This window comes from Patella vulgata, chromosome 8 (genome assembly GCF_932274485.2).
Source record: "Patella vulgata chromosome 8, xgPatVulg1.2, whole genome shotgun sequence".
Lineage (NCBI taxonomy): Eukaryota > Metazoa > Mollusca > Gastropoda > Patellidae > Patella > Patella vulgata.
Window position 1 is genome coordinate 1,993,043 of NC_065886.2, and position 20,962 is coordinate 2,014,004.

At 37.1% G+C, this 20,962-nt stretch overlaps 1 protein-coding gene and 1 long non-coding RNA gene across 2 annotated transcripts; one reads left to right on the forward strand and one right to left on the reverse strand.

Moving 5' to 3' along the window:
* The first annotated feature begins 539 nt into the window (after positions 1 to 539).
* LOC126830402 (uncharacterized) lies at positions 540 to 16,249 on the forward strand. The gene is made up of 9 exons (XM_056103066.1): positions 540 to 638; positions 2,437 to 2,769; positions 4,901 to 5,206; positions 6,869 to 7,098; positions 8,304 to 8,438; positions 9,492 to 9,572; positions 10,042 to 10,152; positions 11,064 to 11,270; positions 16,019 to 16,249. The coding sequence occupies exons 1-5, from the start codon at positions 575 to 577 to the stop codon at positions 8,406 to 8,408; spliced, it is 1,038 nt and encodes a 345-aa protein (XP_055959041.1). The 5' UTR covers positions 540 to 574; the 3' UTR covers positions 8,409 to 8,438; positions 9,492 to 9,572; positions 10,042 to 10,152; positions 11,064 to 11,270; positions 16,019 to 16,249.
* Positions 13,764 to 20,038, reverse strand: LOC126829735 (uncharacterized). The gene is made up of 5 exons (XR_007683505.2): positions 19,941 to 20,038; positions 18,923 to 19,064; positions 16,579 to 16,775; positions 15,126 to 15,249; positions 13,764 to 13,954 (listed from the first exon to the last, which is right to left on the reverse strand). It is a non-coding gene; the product is annotated as an uncharacterized LOC126829735 (long non-coding RNA).
* Between the last annotated feature and the right edge of the window lie 924 nt (positions 20,039 to 20,962).

The following is a 20,962-nucleotide window of genomic DNA, read 5'->3' on the forward strand; positions in this document are numbered from 1 at the left end:
CGAGGGTTTTCTCCAAGTTTTCCTCTCGTTGCCAAAGACCCCTGCCCGCAAGCGAAGTTTAAAAAAAGATCTCAAACAATTCTTGTCATTACCAATTGTAGGATAAAGTTTCTGGCAACTTGTAGATGAAAAGGTGAGAAGAAATATGGCCTGTAAAATGAAATGAAATGAAATGTAGTTTAACGTCCTACTGTTCTTTTCCTATACTGGGCTAATGAAGACGGGCATACGCAATACAGGAAATATTGCCCGGGCAGCGGCACTGTCGCCTACTCTTATGTCGAATTCCAACTGCCAGGTGATTTTTTACGTGCATTCCAATTTATACACGGGACCTCGGTTTTCCGTCTCATCCGAAGGACTAGACAGTACAAATTTGTACGAAAGCGCGACAGAATGCGAAACCCTTAACATGTGGGCGTATCAAAATAACGATAGACCAACTTTGTTATTAGAGATAATTAAATTATTCCCTGTTTCCTGTTGCTATATCATGAACAAGGATATGAGTTATATACATTACAATATGAGTAATATACATGAAATATAACAATCATTTAATAGTTTGTATATCATGGCTAATGGTCTATATCTTATAATATTTATGTCAATGTTCAAGTTGTCTCAATGTCAAGTAGGTATGTATTATTTGGTCTAGTGTTGTGCCTGTTGAAGTGTAAAATCAACCCATTGTCTTTGGTGGTTGGTTTTTGGTAGTTGTAGGTTGGGGATGTTCTTTGTAATGTAAGCATAGTATGCCCCGTACATGGTATTCCTAACTGATTAATGTGTATGAGGGGCATTGTGTTTGTGAGTTTTTGATATAACTTTATAAGGGAACAATGATATTTAATATTTTGAACAGTGGGGTATCAATTGTATAAGATTTATTATGTATAGATATAATACTATCCGTTTAAAGATACTTTCCCAGCAAAGTATTCTATTGACCCTTGTTGCGTCAGCATTAGGTGATATTGTCAGAACATATGGTCTCGGCTTTAATTTGTATGTCGATGATACTCAACTATATATTCCGTTTACACCTAATTGTCCATCTTCTTTCAATTTATCAAATATTACTTAACTAGCAGGATACCCGGCTTCGCTCGGGGGTTATAACTCCGAAACCGGAAGTGGCAGACTAACGCCACCTGACCTATGTTACTCCTCGGTCCGAGCTACCCCTATACCCCAAATTTCATACTCGGGGCAGACCTAGTGTAGCCGCCAACCCCGAACAGACCAGTTTCGCTCGGGAGCCATAACTCCGAAACCGGAAGTGGTAGACTAACGCCTTCTGGCCTATGTTACTCCCCGGTCCGAGCTACCCCTATACCCCAAATTTCAGACACGGGGCAGACCTAGTGTAGCCGCCAAACCCGAACAGACAGACAGACAGACAAACGACAGTCACAAATAATTATATAGAAGATGAAATTAGAAAATGAATGTCAAAGAACTTTCTAAAATTGAATGAATATTTGTGTTTAGGCTCAAGACATCAATTAATTAAATTTGTACATGATAACTCCCCTGTTGTAATTGGTAATTTATATCTTATTCTGCCCGTAATATTGGCGCAATCTTTGATAGTTTTATGCATATGGGAGCTCAAGTAAATAATATTTGTAAATTGTGCTATTTTAATATCGGGAATATACGTAAACTTCTAACTAGAGAGGCCACTAAGTCACTTGTTAATTCTCTGGTCACTTCTCGATTAGATAACTTTAATTCACTTTTAGTTGGTTCACCTTGACAGGTTATAGATAAATTACAATAAGTATAGAATACTGCAGCTAGACTTGTTACTTTAGCTATCAATATACTTAGCCATTCAACTACTCTTAAACACATAATGTATCCCATGCTTTTTTCTTCTATCAGTCAAATTGTAAAATGGGGGCGGGGCATATTTATGACCCACCCCCTGAAACAAACACAACAATATACCGCTTCATATTAGGAAAACGTTTAAAATTTAAACAGATTTCCGACCAATAGTGAAGTGGATGTGTGCTTTGAAATCTATCTCTAAAATTACCACAAGTTTCTTTGACCACGATCGAATCTTATGTATCAGTGTCAACTGTTGTCGTGTTGCTTGCTACTTTATATAAGAAGTAATCTTTTTCATACTTTGCAAGGAATATGGTTTATTCTCAGTTTATTAGTCGCTGTGAATAAAAATCTGTACCTAACGTAATGTTTCACCTTGAAACGCCTTCTCTAAAATCTCCATTTTGGCCAGAGCAATTCAATTTCTTTGCCTTTATTCACAGCACCGAATTCGTTAGCTCTAGTAGGTTTATATTGGTTTGACATGTCCTTTCTAATATAAGTAGTGTTTAATTCTCATATATATTACATATAAAGAAGTAACAAGTTATATTTTGCTTGTATATAATCTTGTGCATGTTTTTTTTTTCTCAGAACTTACAGGATCTGATATAGCATTTGAAGGCGAGAAATATGTTTTAACTTGTCATATAGCAGCTAATGAAGGAACTAGATATTATTGGTATAGAAATGAAGTATTGGTAGCTAGATCTGGTTCGAATCCTTCAGCAGATGGGGATTTTTGCGGAATGATCAATAATAACGGTTCTCAACGTGACAGATATGAATTAAACTGTCAACAACATCAGCTTACCATTAAATCTGTTGATTCGTCTGAAGATGGTGTTAGCTGGAAATGTCATAACTTTAGATATTCTATTACACAGAATCCAGAATATGGCGGTACTTTAACAATAAAAACCGGAAGTAAGTAACTAATTAATATCGAAACTGTCATAGATTGATGGCTTAAACTAAGTTAATTCCCGAACCGGATATACTAGGCAAAACAGGCAATGCGCATGTCAACAGAGTCAGAGCCATTTCACCTCTCGCATATCTCGCAAAAAGCGAAATTACGCAACTTACCAAATTAGTCATTGACGTCATCACACTTGGTTTTCTTCAACAAAATCATACAATTTTAATTCAAAAAACTTTTTGGGATTTCACATGAAACGAACATTTTTACATCACGTGATAAGCTTAATTATGAAGGTTTTATATTTGACACCAGTCAGTTTGGTTCTATTCAGACAATACCTGTTATATATTATAACAGCGCAACAGTCAGGTTCAGACAATACCTGTTATATATTATAACAGCACAACAGTCAGGTTCAGACAATACCTGTTATATATTATAACAGCACAACAGTCAGGTTCAGACAATACCTGTTATATATTATAACAGCACAACAGTCAGGTTCATCTGAATTTACTATTACAGTATGTGGGGCGGGGCTTTATAGGGAATATTGATACCAATAGTCCTTCATACGATTTACCACATAATGAGGATCGAACATGGCCGCTTTCTAGCCATGTCTGGGGTTTCTGTTCTGTATTTCATGTATTATATTGTTATGTTTTGTGATGTAAAGTCTAATTGCACAAATGGATCCGGTATTTGAATATATAACAATGGGTCTGTTTAACCAATCTAATAAATCCGGTTATGTCAAAGTGAGGAAATCATGAATATATTATCGTTTATATCATCTTTATTACATGCTGTAGAAAGTCGATAATAAAGGCTTACACGTCATGTTCTATGTGTAGTAATATAGATGATAGAAATATAACCCCTACCCTAACCATTGGTAACTATAGTAATATACATGATAGTCACAACAACCCTAATTATGTTTACTTATTTAATTTCTTAACGCCCAATGCTTTACACGTCTATCTTAACAATTTCACTCAACTTTTTTGTATATCCTTTAAATGTTATAGTTTTCATATATATTTTTTTAATGTCCACTTTGTTTCTAAATTATTTTTAAAAAATTCTTAAACATATTCATAAATCTGGATTTTTTAAAGACAATTTATGTATATCGAATTTTTTTAAAACCATGCATTTAACTTTTTTTTTAAATGCCTCATTGATTTGTACCGGATAATCTCATGTTATTTCACAATATGGCTTCTCTATATGGTTCGTTCTGTGAAAGCATAGTCACCGACCAATCTAGCTGTCTTTATTATATGTTTCCTTTGTACATAGTTCACTATACCCACCGTTATGGCTTCCCACCCCTTTGATGGTTTCCAAATGATTATCTCTGATTGTATATAGATGTTTGTCTTTCTTCCATATTTTGTATATATATATCTTCATTGCACTATGATGGTCATTCTTTGCTTGATACAGACGGGAGGACCCTCGTCGAAACGTCGCTGTAATAAACTCTTTTAGTAACTTGTATTCCATATAATTGTGTCATGTGTTATTAACCATAGTAATATAGATGAAAGCGAGAACCACAACCATGACCACTGGTAACCATAATAATAACAACACTAACCAATATATTTATGATCTCTCACCTGGGTCACTAGAGTATTCATTGTATCAATAATTCTTGGACTATCGGGGGAGAGAGAGAGGGTGGGGGAATGGGGTTTAACGGTCACTCGACTAACACATGGTTCAATTTAATTTCAATAGCAGTGGGCCGAAACAGGAAGACCTGGAGAAAACCCACGAGGTTGGACAACCAGGGAATTGGACCACGCCCCTATGCCCCTATTTTTTGTTGTTGTTGGTTTTCTTTTTTTTTTGAGGGGGGGGGGGGGTAGGGATGGGGTTGTTTATTTGGGAGAGAGAAGGCAAACAACACTATATCTGGGTTTTGAATGTAAACCAATAAGAAATTAATGAATACATATAAATTTTCAGTACATGTTACAACCATAGCTCTACCAGCTTTACATTAAAAACTCATCGAAATACCATCAATACACTACCAATTCTAACCAGTGAAGTTTTACGACTCGCCAGCACCAACGTCACTAAGATAGTGTTACATTTATTTTAATTGTTTTTCAGTACCTGCTACAGACGTGTCTATCAGCTTTCCATCATACACCCATAAACTTATCAACAACACACTACAGATTCAAAATGGTTCAAATTTACTGATAGGCTGTCAACCCAATAATGACGCCTCGCCAGCACCAGACATTCGTTTGTATTATATCAAAAATACTTTTGATATACTTAAACGTACCACAGGCGATTACCTGGAGACATCTTTAACTGTTACCATGGAGATGAATGGATCAACATTGTACTGTAAAGCTAATAATAGTAAACGCGTTGAAATATCAACCTATATAAAGATGCAAGTATTAGGTAAGCCTTATTAGTATTCACAATACACCTCTATTATTATAAGTCAAAAATCTTGTAGAATGTTGTATCGTGATTCTTGTGAAAGCCTTGTGATAAAGTTCCTGCGATTTTTAAGCGTCCCCCCCCCCCAACTTCCAAACCCAACCCCTCAGCCCCAAACCTCCCGCCCATCTAGTTGTTCCAATCGAGTTTAAGAGAACACGAAAACAATAGGAGGGCACCCTGCTATCCGGACAAAATTTCCCAAATAGCACACTGCATGGGCCCGAAGTTAAGTTCATTAATTGAATTTAATGATGGCGTGGAGGAACTATCGGTGTTATCAGGACTCAGACTAGCAATTATTTGCCCATTGACTTCAATGTTAAATGGCTGTAACATCACAGGCTGTAGCTTTTTTCTCAACATTCCGTTGGTTCCAATCTTTATAGGCACAATGGGGACAACATTTGGCAATCTCCTCATCATAATTTTGTAGGAGGTTGACCGTTTAGATTTTTTGCTACGCCGATTTGAAGTTGACTGGGGTGAAAATCTCACTTCCGACACAATATTTGCTCTGCAGAAGGACACTTTACACCCCCTATCCCTCCGTTGTAATATCATCAGTATTACCCAAAACTGCTACGAAATTGCAAATTTGATCCCTTTTCTCCAATTCTAGACCAAAAAGTCAACCCAAAAATGCAGGAAGAACTACATTCGTCCATCATGAAATAAGGGGAAATAATTACTAGTCTTAGTCCTATATTATCATACGTAAACGTGGATGTTAAACTATCAGTGACGTCAGTGTGTCAAGTTTAGGAAATAGATATGTGAAATTTACAAGTTTTAATTGCATGTCTACGTGTTAATATTATATCAGATATAATTATGGATAGTTCATGTGTTATTTTAGTAATGGAGCTATCTATTGTGTTACTCGCCTCCACCCACCCTACTCCGGATATAGTTTACATACCAGGAGATTTACAGTTTAATATTCTCTTTTCATTTATACACTTTTATATGAGATTTGACGAATATTGTATTGTTGGTACAAACAGAACTGTGACAGGACTGAATTCAACCTAACTCGATTGCAACCCTGGCAATTCGGGACATTCCGGAAAGACCATCCTGACAATTCGGGACATTCCGGAAAGACCATCCTGACAATTCGGGACATTCCCCTCTGGACCTCCTGACAATTCGGGACATTCCGGACTGGTCATCCTGTCAATACGGGATATTCTGGACTGGCCATCCTGTCAATTCGGGACATGGCCTACTCTTATATCGAATTACAACTGCCTGGAGATCTTTTACGTACACGCCAATGTATGCACGCCAGTGTGTTCTATCATTGGACGTGTTCTTATATGTGTGAAATAGCTTGTGTTCTTATAGCAATGTATGTGCTTTTATAGCATTGCACTTGTTCTTATAGTATTGCACATAGTCTTATAGTACTGCACATAGTCTTATAGCAGTGGACGTGTTCTTAATACATTTCATGTGTTCTCATAGATTTGCGCAATAGAAACGTCACCCCACAAACCTTTGATGAGAAACTTCTGTCCCTTATAAGAAACTCGTGTCTTTCTAATGTCGAATATGCTTTTTATAATAGAGGCAAACTACAATCTCCTGCTCGTGCTCATATTTTTTATATTTAAGATCCGACAACAATGTCATTACACGTGAATAACGTCACTGACAATAAAATAATTCTACAATGTAAAGTAGATGGTCGACCGAATAACTACATATTTTCACCATGGAAACATTACTTGGATGGCGTATTGATACGAGAGGTCGAAGGTTATCTGGAGAATGGAGATAATTCTATCTACTACCTCAACATCCCAACTCAGTTATATAAAAACAGAGGAGTTTATGTTTGTACCGTAAGTCATAGCAGAAATGGACAGACTTATTCTTATACAGCAAATACTACAATTTCCCTTACAGGTTAAACATTTTAATTTCATCTAGTAGCACGGAGAAAGGGGTGTCAAGTTCAGGTTGGACGGTGGGGGGTGAGGGGATTAAATCAAATAATTTTTTTTTTAAAATTTGAAATGTACAGGATGCCCTACTAAATTAAGTTTTATGACATTTGAAATGTACAAGATGTCCTATTTAATTTGTGTATTTCATCTGTTTTTTGCATATTTAAAACGTCTTCCCTACTCACATACATGAGTAGTAGGCCCTGTCCTTGAGTCTTGAGATTACTAGGCCCTGTTCTTGAGTCTTGGGAGTACTAGGCCCTATACGTGGGCCTTGAGAGTACTAGGCCCTATACTTGAGTCTTGGAAGGAGTAGTAGGCCCTATACTTGAGTCTTGGAACTCGGAAGCATACAATCAAGCAGCTGGCCCCGAGCACTGACACTGTATTCTACTATTTAACTGTAACTCGTCATATACAAAACACTTCCCATTTTATCGTATTGAACAGCCCCTTAATTTACAGAAGAAAAAATGGTCATATAAATATTAATGCCCATGAAAGAAGAACAAAAGGTTCCTGAGAATGGAAAACGCTCCACAGTCTCTGGGGTAAATTATATAATTATACACAACAAAAGTATGTTCATGATATTCTCTCAGAAGTCCTGTTGATATTTCATGAGTAAGCTACCCATGGCCCGACATAACAAAGTTTGATCACACGATGTAAAAAGCAAGGGTTGGTTTGTGAAGCTAGGGTTGTTTAGTAGGACGTCGAGAATTTAAGAATTGTCGGGTCGCAAATTCCGAATACGTTTTCAAGAATTATATCTACGTAAATAATATTTGGAATTTTAAATCTTGTGACCTTGATACAGATCAGAGTCTTCTATGAAATTTTTCAATATTTAGGGGATTAAGTCTTGGATTTATCTCGATGATTACAATTTGGACTCGTAAAGCCCAGGAAATCAAAAATAACATATTCTATATATTGCTATTTATTAAACTTGAACGGAATTTATTTTTTCACCGACGACTTTGCTGCTGGTGAACATTTCCGTATACCTAACAAGCCCCCGTATGATAACTGAAATATTTTCTTCCCTCACTCTTCTGGCCTAAGTCAGTTTTGTTGACATCTCTTGTAATTTTTAGATTCTCCTAACAACGGGAAACAGGATGATATATCTGTATTTATTGGTGCTGGTGGGGCGGCTGGTTTGTTTATCATCATCATCGTCATCATCATTATTGTTGTAGTTGTTAAAAAACGTCGACGCAAACAAACAGGTAACACTTTACGTCTTTCAATAGAAATACAATCTGGTTAAAACACAGATCCTATTTCGTTACGTTTTTTATAGTTCAAAATTTCGTTTTACTTGTCTTTACTACACTAGGATCTGGAAGAGTTGTTATCATTGACGTGTTCTGAATGGTGTGAGGGATTAGCCAATGAAACGGTCTGTTACGGCGATCTTTAGGCGTGATTTGCACGCACCTTTTGGTAATCTACTAGTCACATCAATGCTGATTGGTTAATCAAACGTCTGACGTCATAGGTCAAATGCCGCTCGTATGACCTCTGACGCGACCTATCAGTACAACCGGTCAGATCTTCGTGTAGTGTAGGTCATCGAAAGTATAAAATAACGAAATGAAATATAGATCTGTATTTCAATCAGATTGATAGAAAACAGACCATTGGAATTAATTAATTAAACGAAAGATATATCTGGTATAAAATCAAATGGTGATATATAGTTCGCGATATAACCTCGGTGGAAGCGGACGATAAATAAAGCTATTTCACACACACATGGTTCTCAACATTTGGATATTATTTCGAACAATCGGGTTGAGCCAGAATGGCGTGCGGCTCGGACTTTGCAATTGGTCGAGCATTCAAGTCTTGTTTTCGAACCATCCATGTCAACGATCACCAGAAACTGCTTGATTGATTGATTGATTGATCACCATAGTCGTTTTGGTTGATTGATCACCATAGTAGATTTGATTGATGATTAGAGTATGTTTGATTGGAATATGTTATTTATAATTAATATTTTAGGGTTATTTAAGAGTCCCAGTATTTTTTATCTGGAGCTACTGTAGCTCAATGTGTAAGGCCTTGGCTCACAAAGCAGAAGTTCCGGACTTTGATCTCAGTGGTGGTCGACAAAGTGCCTGAGGATATTCCAGGGCGGCACTCCTTGTCATCAGTTTAAGACGGGGTGCCTGGGTGGGAGGAAGTGGCATGAACTATTAACAAGGAACTTCGTCTAGTCATTCGTCCAGTTAGAATTCGATGAATTAGTATTCTGTTTAAATATTTTTTTGTAGAAATGGAGATTATGGAGAATGATTTATACATTAGTGGTGATACACCGACAGCAGAGATTGACAAGATTCTTAAAGCTAGGGGTAAAGCTAAATAGTTTCATTTATAGTCAGTACCCCCACCCCCCACCCCCACTTTAATATCAAAAAAGCATATACAGAGGCACCTCTGTGTTACATTTTAAACCCAGTATGATAAAACTGAAACATTAGCCTGACTCAAATAGTCTTGTAACTACCATATCGACATTCGCTTTTCATCTCAGTACAGGTGGGCTGACTATCAAAAGCGGTTTGGCGACCTAAGACTACCTTCCAGGGGGTGCGAGTTGGCTTGCTGACCTGAATACCTGACCTAGCTGTGCTCACTCGTTCTCTAGACATAATAAACACATTAAAATTTTATCAGTTTTATACAAATTTTATCTGAAGAAAATCTGATGGACGAATTCACCACTGGATGGAGCTACCAGTAAGCTAAATGTATAGTACCCAGTTAATTATTAGTTGATGTCTTACAAAATAATCAACCCAAATTTACAATATTTTCTAGGTGTGCCTAAAGATACTACAGTTCAAGAAATGGAAATACTGAAGAATCATTTATATGTTAGTGCCGATGATGACCCTTCGAACAAAAACCCTATAAAATCATCGAGTAAAGGTAATTTCTAGAAATTTTATTTGATTATTATGTAATTTGATATAAACTACAAAGCTACCATAACAGACATTGACGGCATGTCTGAATAGTATTTTCATATCAAAGTGGTTTGTAAAATAATGAATTTGAAAGAAGATACGACGTATGCTCGTTTCACATTAACATTTTTTATAGTTTATCAACATTTATTGATTAATCCGCCCAGATTAATGAAACATGGATTAAATTGGATTATACATTTTTTAGTTGATTTTGAAATTACAAGTAAAGATACATTATAGGAGATTTGATACCGAGTTGACAGTTCTCACTATAATAGTTACAAACTAGATAATGTAAAGGCAATTTACTGAAAATACCATTCAAATTGATCCACTATGAACCGAGAACTAAGCGGTTGAAATTTTCGGCTAACCTTGATCATCATTACTAAAGTCAGTACGATAAACATCATAGTCTCGATTATCCATTTAATCGTTAAATCGTGAAGGAAAGTTATGCAGTAAATCGGCTCATAATCCACTAAAGATCGCAGGCTAGCGATACCATCTAGAGTTGATTATGGTATGGATAGGTTAATTAATGTCTAATTAATAATTTAGATAACATTTCAGGCCTAAAGAAAGACCTGCAATAGACAGATTTAGCTCGTGCATAATGTATGAAGTAATCTGAATGAAATTTTCAATATTTTCATTTTACATTATTTATTTTTTAACTATTATAGCAAGAATGGTTAGTTATTTATCTAAATCTTACAGAATGTATGTTTAAACATCAATCAAAGGAAGAATGTTTATTCAGATTGAACCATTACAATGCACATTACACAAGTAACAATTTGTGATGTCCCCTTGATCATTTATTTACATTTTATTGTAATCAAGGTCATTTTGTTTAATTTACTAAAGATGCTTCCCCGAAACCAGAGATGGAAATAATGGAGAATCATCTATATATAAGCGCTGATTATGATGCTTCACAGAATCAGACTGATGGAAACGGAGTGAAGACGAAACCAGAGATGGAAATAATGGAGAATCATTTATATATAAGCGCTGATTATGATGCTTCACAGAATCAGACTGATGGATACCAAGTCATGAAGAATTAGAAAGGTAACCAGCACTATAAAAATATTTTGGAAGAGTATTTCTATCAGATTAATATCATAATGACAGGAGATTTTACTTAAATTCATCCCTCCCTAATCTATTAATCAAAATTGTTGGAATAAAAATATATATTGTCTGTAAGCCATCTATACCAGGTATATCAGTAGTCACCGACATTATCCCTGCATACATCTATTCAGGGGAGATAATTGACAGTCGAAAATAGAAATGCCAGGAGAAGCGATTAAGCCTCGTCAACACTTTAGTCGGATTGAGAGTGACACATAGTTAAATTTTAGTTTCTATTATCGCTTGTTAATTTCTAGAGAGGTGAGTTTTGCCTCGACTACGGCGTCATCGCCTATATTTATTCGAATTGCAACGGTCAAGGGATCTTGACATGCATAATAACGACTAGGCATACACGTTTGGAGGGGAGGGATCTATCATTGACTGATAGGGTAGGGTTGCCTGTACAACCTCGTGTTTTTTCTCCGGGTCCCCCGGTTTCCTCATACCGTTAAAGACCCCCACCCCACCCCACACGCAAGCGGAATATAACAATAAAAAAATTGAACTATATCGTAGTCTCTCCCCCCCCCCCCTCTCTCTCTCTCTCTTTCTCTCTCTGAACCAACAGAGCTTAAACAACATAAAGCAATCAATCCCTAATTTTAAGATCTCCCTGATTATTTATCTACTTTGCTTTATTACATTTTTTAAAATTAAAATGCTTCCAACAAATCCAAGTCCGTCGCGTCCTGAAAACCAGCCAACGAAATGAAATGAAATGAAATGTGGTTTTATGGCACGTCAGCTCCAACCGGGCTATATTGCGCCAAACATAATAATGATTCTTTGAGACAAGCTAAATCATATCACAAAAATTTTATATGCATAAATAAAAACAATATCACAGTTTTATCAAATTTAAAAATAAAAACAATCTTTTATGCATATAAACAATAAATATTACATATATATATATATTATAAACAAATTAAAATTTATAATAAAAACCTGTCTCTTTTAAAAAGTTTAGCATTTCGCAATATAGCCCGGGGTGGGCAAATAAGTGATGTAGTGACTGGCAACGATAATATCGTGATCTTGTATTCTTGAGATGATTACACTCAATCAAAATGTGCTTCACTGTCAAGGGAACATGACAATGTTCACATTCTGGTTGAGGCTCTCGCTTTAAGATGAAAATATGAAATGAAATGAAATGTTGTTTAATGGCACGTCAGCTCCAGCCGGGCTATATTGCGCCAATCATATGGTGAATCTATCAAGACAAATTAAAACAATATCACATAATTGAATTTATATATGTAAATAAAAACAAATATCACAGAAAATATATTAATTAAAAATAAATATAACAAATCTTTTACATATATATATATTTAAAACAATATACATGATCAAATATATACAATTAAAATTGAAAATAAAAGTTTGTCTCTTTTAAAAATGTTAACACTTTATCATATAGCTCCGGTTGAGCAAATAGCTGACGTAGTGACTGGCAATGGTAGTATTTAGATCTAATATACTTGAGATGTTTGCACTCAATCAAGATGTGTTTTACTGTCAAAGGAACATGACAGTGAACACATTCCGGTTGAGGCTCTCGCTTCAAAATGAAAATATGAGTTAAAAAGGTATGACCAATGCGAGAGCGACACAAAACAACTTCATCCCTCCTGTTGGTTCTATAGGAGTTGGGCCAATCTCCTAGGAGAGGCTTAATGTAATGAAGTTTATTTGTGCCTGCAAGATCCCAAGACCGTTGCCAGCGGTCATAAATGAAATAATTTATACATGCTTTAAAATCTTTATATGGTTGTTAAAAATGTTTTGGTTTTTTTTTTGGGGGGGGGGGGGGCGCACAGGGCTACGGAAAAAGGTCTGGCGTGTATCATCACCGTGGTCCCCATTGGTCGGTCGCACAACGCCTCTGGAAGAGTTGTTATCATTGACGTGCTCTGAATGGTGTGGGGGATTAGCCAATGAAACGGTCTGTTACGGCGAGCTTTAGGCGTGTTTTACACGGAACTGTGGGTAGTCCACTAGTAACATCAATGCTGATTGGTTAATCAAATCCACTACAACCGGTCAGATCTTCATGTAGTGTAGGATATCGAAAGTATAAAAAACGAAACGAAATAAAGATCTGTATTTTAATACAGATTGTATAGATGCTAAATCTGCCTATTGCAAATTTACCTTTTATGCCTTAAATGTTATATAAATTATTAATACCTGATTACCTTGATATAAAGGCCAGTTGATTTTATGATTACCTGGATATAGAGGCCAGTTAATGAGACATCAATGATTACCTTGATATAAAGGCCAGTTGATATATTGATTACCTGGATATAGAGGCCAGTTAATGAGACATCAATGATTACCTTGATATAAAGGCCATTTGATATAATGATTACCTGTATAGAGCCCAGTTGATAAGACCCAAATGATTACCTGGCATGCTCCTCGATTGACAAAGTACAGAGTGATCTTTTACTTCCACGTGGATCTTGTTAAATGGCCCCTCGATATGAGCCTCACCCAGATGTTTGTTTTTATCCATCCATGTAAAAGATGGAGATAATTCTTCACCAGTCAACCATTTAAATGTCTTGCCATTTTTATACAACCCTATCCATACTTCATTAGACCTAAAAAATATATAATGAAATATATTTACATTTGCTCTGGGATTATTCATCGAGAACTTTGTGTTTAGCATATGCACACTATTTGGATTATAATCAAATACTTCGCCATTTTTATACAACCCTGTCCATACTTCACTAGACCTAAAAATAAATAATTATACAGCCCTAGCCTGACGTCATTAGACCTAAAGTATACACCTATATATGATTAAAATTTTATACCACCCTAACTTATAGTTGATTTAACGTCATCAAGTTCCGAGTAGGTTTCATGGTCATGGGTCTTGTATAAGGCTTACTTCTAGAATTCCGGATACCACTTCAGGTGGGGATCACGTGGCTAAGTGGGTAAGACGCTGGCTCGCTAGCCTGAATTGGCCGAGAAAGTTCATCCAGATTTTCCGGCGCGGTCCCCCCTTGTCAGCGATGCAGGACGGAGGGCACGTAAAAGATCCCTTGACAGTTGGAATTCGATATAACAATAGGCCATAGTGCCGCTGTCCGGGCAAAATTCCCCCCATAGCACAATGTATAGCGTATGCCCGTCTTCATTAGCCCAGTTCGGAGCAGAACGGTAGGGCGTTAAACCCCATTTCATTTCATTTACTTGGAGGAAGGAGGGGTGATGGCCGAATGGTTAGCACGAGTGCTGTATCATAACGTCTGTCATTGAGTCAAAATGACGTGCTTTCGATTCCCCGTGACAAGGAGTAGGGTCGCCTGTCCAACCTCGTGGGTTTTCTCCGTGTCCTCCAGTTTCCTCCCACTGCTAAAGACCCTACGGTCAAACGAATTATGGAAATAAAATTGAACCATATGTTAGTCACGAAATTACCTAGTTTGTGTCGATTGGACGTTAAACCCAATACTCTCTCTCTCTCTCTCTCTCTCTCGAACCCGGTTTTTGCAGAGAAAGTTCCCGCTTTTGTGAAATGTGGTTTCCCCTGTCACCGGTGAAGGGCGGAGGGGCCTAGTCGTTCAGGAGGGACGACAAACGAGGTTTAGTGTATATGTTGGCGTTCACGTTAAAGAATCCTTGACAGTTGAAATTCGATATAAGAATAGGCCGAAGCGCCGCTATCTGGATAAAATATCTCCCATAGCGCTCTGCATAGCGTATGCCCGTTTTGATTAGCCCTGGCGGAATAGAACAGTAGGATGGTCGACTTACATTGAAAGATCATTATAATACTTGTCATCTTGTCCAGAGATTATAACAGGTAATATACCATCAATACCAGTACAACGTTGATGAGCTGTATAGAAATCTACATTCTGGTTACCATGGATAATACCTGGAATATAATTTATATATGGTATACACATGTTATGTGATGCTGCTATTGACAATACAATGTAATAATAATAATAATAATAATGGACATTTATAGGGCGCCAACATACAGCTAGATTAGCTGCTCAGGTGCGCTGTTACAGTGTTCATAATGGCCGGGAAAAAGAAAGATCACGTTGAAATAAGGTTTAAAGATCACACCGGGGAATCACGAAAGTTTCGTTTAAAAAAAAGGTTTAATTGTCGAAGAGATTTTGCCGGAAGATTGATCAGAAGTGAGTTACAGTACAATACACATGTTACGTGATGTTACCATTGATAATACAATGTATATATGGTACATGTTACCACTAATAATACCTGAAATTATATGTATATGACATACTGATGTTATCTGACTGAGAAAGTAACCGTGGAATTTACGGCGTGCCCCTTTCCCCCTTTCTCTGGTGTAGAACGGAGGGCATGGCTAGGACACCAAATGAAATGTTGTTTTATGGCACGTCAGCTATATTGGTGATTATTTCGAGACAGGCTAAATTATATATCATAGAAAGGTATAAAACAACATCACAGTAAATAAAATTTAAAAAATAAAATAATTTTTTTATGCATATAAATATTTTTAAAAAAAATACAAAATTGAAATGATAAATATACAATTAAAAGTAATGATAAAAAAACATGTCTCTTTTAAAAAGTCTAGTATTTTACAATATAAACCCGGTTGGCCAATAATTGATGTAAGGATTTAATCTAATGTCTTTCAGATGTGTTTACATGATGAATATCAATCAAGATAGGAAAATGGTCACTACCCCACAGATCTTCATTTACTCTCGATGTAAAATCCTGAAACAGGACCGGACAGCAACGGAGAGATCGAGGGCAGTAAAAGAAGCTGTAGCAGGATGTATAATGTTGTGCCATAGTGTTTTATGAATCTATACGTATCCTAGAACACGAAGGTGTACATTTGATGTAATTTTAACCATGATAAAGACAGGAATTTAATAATTATTTTTGATGAGTTTTTCTCGGAATTTTCATATTTTTTCCTGGCCTATCTGTCTGCATGCTGGTTGATCTACGTGTTTAATTCAGTGGGGTGGGACCTTGCAAATCTGTAAATGATGTGATTCTATGGTAAAGGGGTATAAATGATACATTAGTTAAACCAAACATTGCTGTTACCCGTGGTCCCTTGACGCCACAGTGTTTGATTTTGAAGAGGAGGAGGTAGGGGTGGGGACGGGGGTACCACCCTTTATCTATTTTACCTAAATATTAATCATCCTTGAATAAGTGTAAATATTGTAGCGAACTATACCTGAATCTGTCCTACACACATACGCCATTTTGGTCGAACATGGTCGTGTATACCAATTACCATCTGGCTGTACTGCTACACACGATTGAAGTCGTGGTTCACCAGACGCCCAGTTGACATTACCCAGTACATTACCATTATACCACTGATAACTCTGTACAGTTGAGTTCCATCGTAGACCTATCAATACTTTATCTCTGTATAATAAACAGAATTAAATACAGATGTGACGTCATCCTTTGAAGTTGGCGTACCATTATTTCAAATAATAGTACGGACAATGTGCCAAGCGTATGGTATTTATACTAGTGACGTATTTCATTCCAAAGCATGTGCAAGTGTCTGTATTTTAGTTGTTTAATGGTCTCGAGCTTAGAGTATTGCGTAAAAAAAGTAAGGGATATTCGGAAACAATAAAAAAAATGCGGAAATGCACTGCTGTTTTTATTAGAGATAACCAGTGTATATTAATAACAGGCCAATTGCCTACACATGAACATAAAGAGTTCATATGGGCGGCTTTTCTGACGGCCCCATTTCACTCGCAAAGAGATACACTGTCAAAAGTGAAAATGGACCTTTTTGATTTTTGTCTTAATAATGAGTAATTGCTCCACCAATTCTCAGACATTCAGCAATTCGTCGTGGCATACTCCTAGTCAACCGCCCAATCACGATTTAGGGCAATCTGGCCCACTCCTCTTGCAGTGCCACGGCCAATTCTTGCAGTGTTGTCGGTTGACGTTGACGAACACGTCTCCCGATCAAATTAAACGTAAGACACTGAAGCAAAGATACGCTAAACAGTAAATCTTATGCAAGAACCGATAGAAAAGCAAACATGGATAGGATAAACCAGGAAGCGGCAGTTCTCATCAACCCTTCCTTGAAGTGTCAAATTTGACAATGAACCCCTCCCACGTGTATAGCGCCATTGCGTGTCGCACATGCGGCTCAGTGGTTCTGTTGGGGCGATAAGTTATTCATCTGTGAACATACTCTCAAAGCATGTCAAGTGTCCATGACTATCTATCATATCACAACCTGCGTGGGTATTTGCATTTCAATATCCCCTACTTTTTTTTAAGAGTATATATTGAAACAACAACTCGGGACTAAAGTCCCTCGTATATACAGGTCACCATTCTATGGAATAAAATTACTGCTTATTACTGAGCGACGTTTCCACTAGGCTTCTCTAGTTATTATCAAGTAATGATAAAATGTGAAATTGTGTTGCTTCAATATATTTCTTAACTTCTCGCTCTCTAGACCATTTAACCACACATACAGGAAGCGATTCATTATTACACCAATTAACGGTTCGATGCGCCATTTGTATTTTTCCATACCACGTTCTATAAGGAACAACTTGCGCTGCCAACGGTGCTACGACGCACTCTTGTTCAATCTACAAGTCAGAACCCAATCTGTTTTACAGACCTAATGCGACATCCGTCTTTTATCTCTGTCCAAGATGACTGACCTTTAAAAGGTCAGACTGCTGTAGTTCTAAGGGTGACGTCACATCACGATGTTTACCAACAAAGCAGGGTGGCATCGATAACACCAAAAACGATTACTTCTGTGGCTTGTTTTTGTTGTTTTAAAACAAACACGAGCAGGTCAATCAGATTAGACGGTAAAAAATGTACTTCTGAAAGAATTCAGAGTAAACAAAGAGAAAAAAACGTCAAATTGATGGTCACACGTGCATTGTTTACATCGAACGTAGTAATATGAACTGGTACGGGCAAAATTATATCGTTTTACCCATTTTACGCCTCCGCGTACTATTTTCTGTACCCATTTTACGCTAAATATGGAATATTTTTTATCAAGATATACTTCAAACACCTTTTCTAATACTAAAAAAAAAATGTTTCAGAATTTAATTTGTCGAAAGAAAAAAGTTAATATTTTGTAGTCATTAAGTCGCATCGTTGTCATCCTTATCAGTGATTGTAGCGGCCAAGCGAATATTCACTGCGGATCACTGTGGTCAGAACCATGCCGGAAAATCCCGAAGATCTGTCTCGGCCAAAACCGTGATGTGATGGAGCCGGGAAGAATATGTACATGATAATTAGCGGCGACAAATTACATAAAATGGGGTTTAACGTCCTACTTTGCGGCTCTAACTGCGCTATTGAAGACGGGCATACGCTATACAATGTTCTATGAGGTATATTGTTTTCCGGAAAGCGGCACTAAGGCCTACTCTTTTATCGAATTCCAACTGTCAATGTGTACACGGAGCCTCGCTTTTTACGTCCCTTCCGAACGACTTGTACCCACTGAATGCCTCAGTTGTCCTTGTGGTTTATAGTACAATGTAACTTACGGATTGTGAACATCATACAGAGATTTAACAGCTTCATATTCATGTCTGGTTGACATCATGGCTAATTCCATTCCTAGAATTTCACATTTTATCCTGCCAACTTCTGATGACAATACCTTGTTTACTTTCAGAAAGTCACATGCTGGAAACAAAAAAACATCTAAGTGTACATCAATAGAAAGCTTGATCTAGCTTTAACGCTATACATCTTATCAAGGCCTTCACGTAATACATTGCATATTTCGGTACTAATTTCGATTGGGTGTTCACTCTGCTTGGGAGCCTATTAGGTTCCTCTAAAATTGCGAATACCAAGTCTTGCCCTTTCCGGCTAAAATGTCTACCTGTGATAATCGAGTTGCAAAGTTCAAGGTTCGTTCAATGTCAAGATCTCCGCGGAGGTCGCTATGTCACAACCTCTGATTGGACGCTACTGTTCACGTGTCTTCAGATAACGTACCTATAAGTTCGGGAATTGTGAAGTAATCTAGCAACGTCCAGATGTTGTAAAACGCGCATTCGCTTCTTCAGGAACCCGAGTGCACATTGAATGTAACTGGGGTTAAGGCCATTGGGGTTAAGGTCACATAGGCTAAGGCAACTGAAGTTGAATCCACAGAGTTAGAGTCCGGGTTAGCCTTCTTTACGATGTTAGTTGACGACCACCAAAGAGTCGGGTTTCCAACTGTTAAAGATGCTTTTATATGTAAACCAACGTGTACATGGGACCTCGGTATCCATCCCATTCAAACAGTTTCCATTGCCACGTCCTCAGTCCTGCCCCATGGACAGGGGAAATCAGAGTTGGAACACCTCAACGTAGCTCCTCAAACAACACCTAAACTAGCGTAACTAAAATCTGGTGATAGACGACGCAGACATTTTACACACATCAATACTGTTTTGTTTTGGGTTTTTTTCTTGTTTTTGTTTAATATATATAACTGGTGAACTGCTTACACAAAGATGAACAAATATATACCTACCTAAAGGGTGTAAGATTGAAAGGCATACTTACCATAAAGATGTAGGAATGACAGAACCACCAGACATCTGACCAACTTCATCCTTATTTTAACATCAATAACTGTAGAAAATTACAGCATCGATGATATTCTACGAACAAAGCAAACACTGTATTTTGATCGTTTTTTGCTAACTACACTATTGTGAAAGTATAAAAAGCTCTCAATAGTTTGTTTCGGTTTAATATTTAGGAAGATGGGGAGAATTGAAAATTTGTCCAGATATTCCACCCTCTGCAGACGATATATATTCATAGTCTTAAAAAAACCAGTCTGTACCACCCATAATTTTGGTTGATATCTTTTTACTGGTCTCTTGTTAATCCCACTGAATCGACCGATTATATTTTGATTATGAATTCATAAATCAAAGGTTTAATTCGCAATTACGAGGTGCAAAACTTACATATTGTCATAAAAATGCCGATCATCGACTTGAAATAAAAGGTTGCCATCTAAACACAAACATAAATAAATGTTGTATATAATTCAGAGAGAAAGAAATGGGTTTTAACGTCCACTCAACACAAACTAGGTCATTTCGGGACTAACATATGGTTTAATTTTATTTCAATAATTTGCTTGCGCGTATTGCTCTTTAGCAGTGGGAGGAAACCGGAGGAAATCCACGAGGTTGGACAGGCAGCCCTACCTACTCCGTTCAATGACAGACCTTCTAATCCAATGCACGCGCACGCGTTAACCAGTCGGCCACTCAACCCCTGGAAATAAAATGTGGTTTAATGTCCTACGTTTCTGCACCAACCGGGCTAATGGAGACAAGGATACGTCATGAAGTCTTCTATGGGGGACATTTGAGCTGGGCAGCGGCGTTTCTAGCAATACCAAATCCTAATAGGTTATTTTACAAACACAGTACACAACCTCCTGGGTCACGGGTGTAATAATGATAAAATAATAATACATAAAAATTCAAATTTCAATATCAGTCATTTGTGAATCCACTGCTATTCTGGAGGCAGGGTGCCACATTTGTAAATGAAATGGTGTTTAA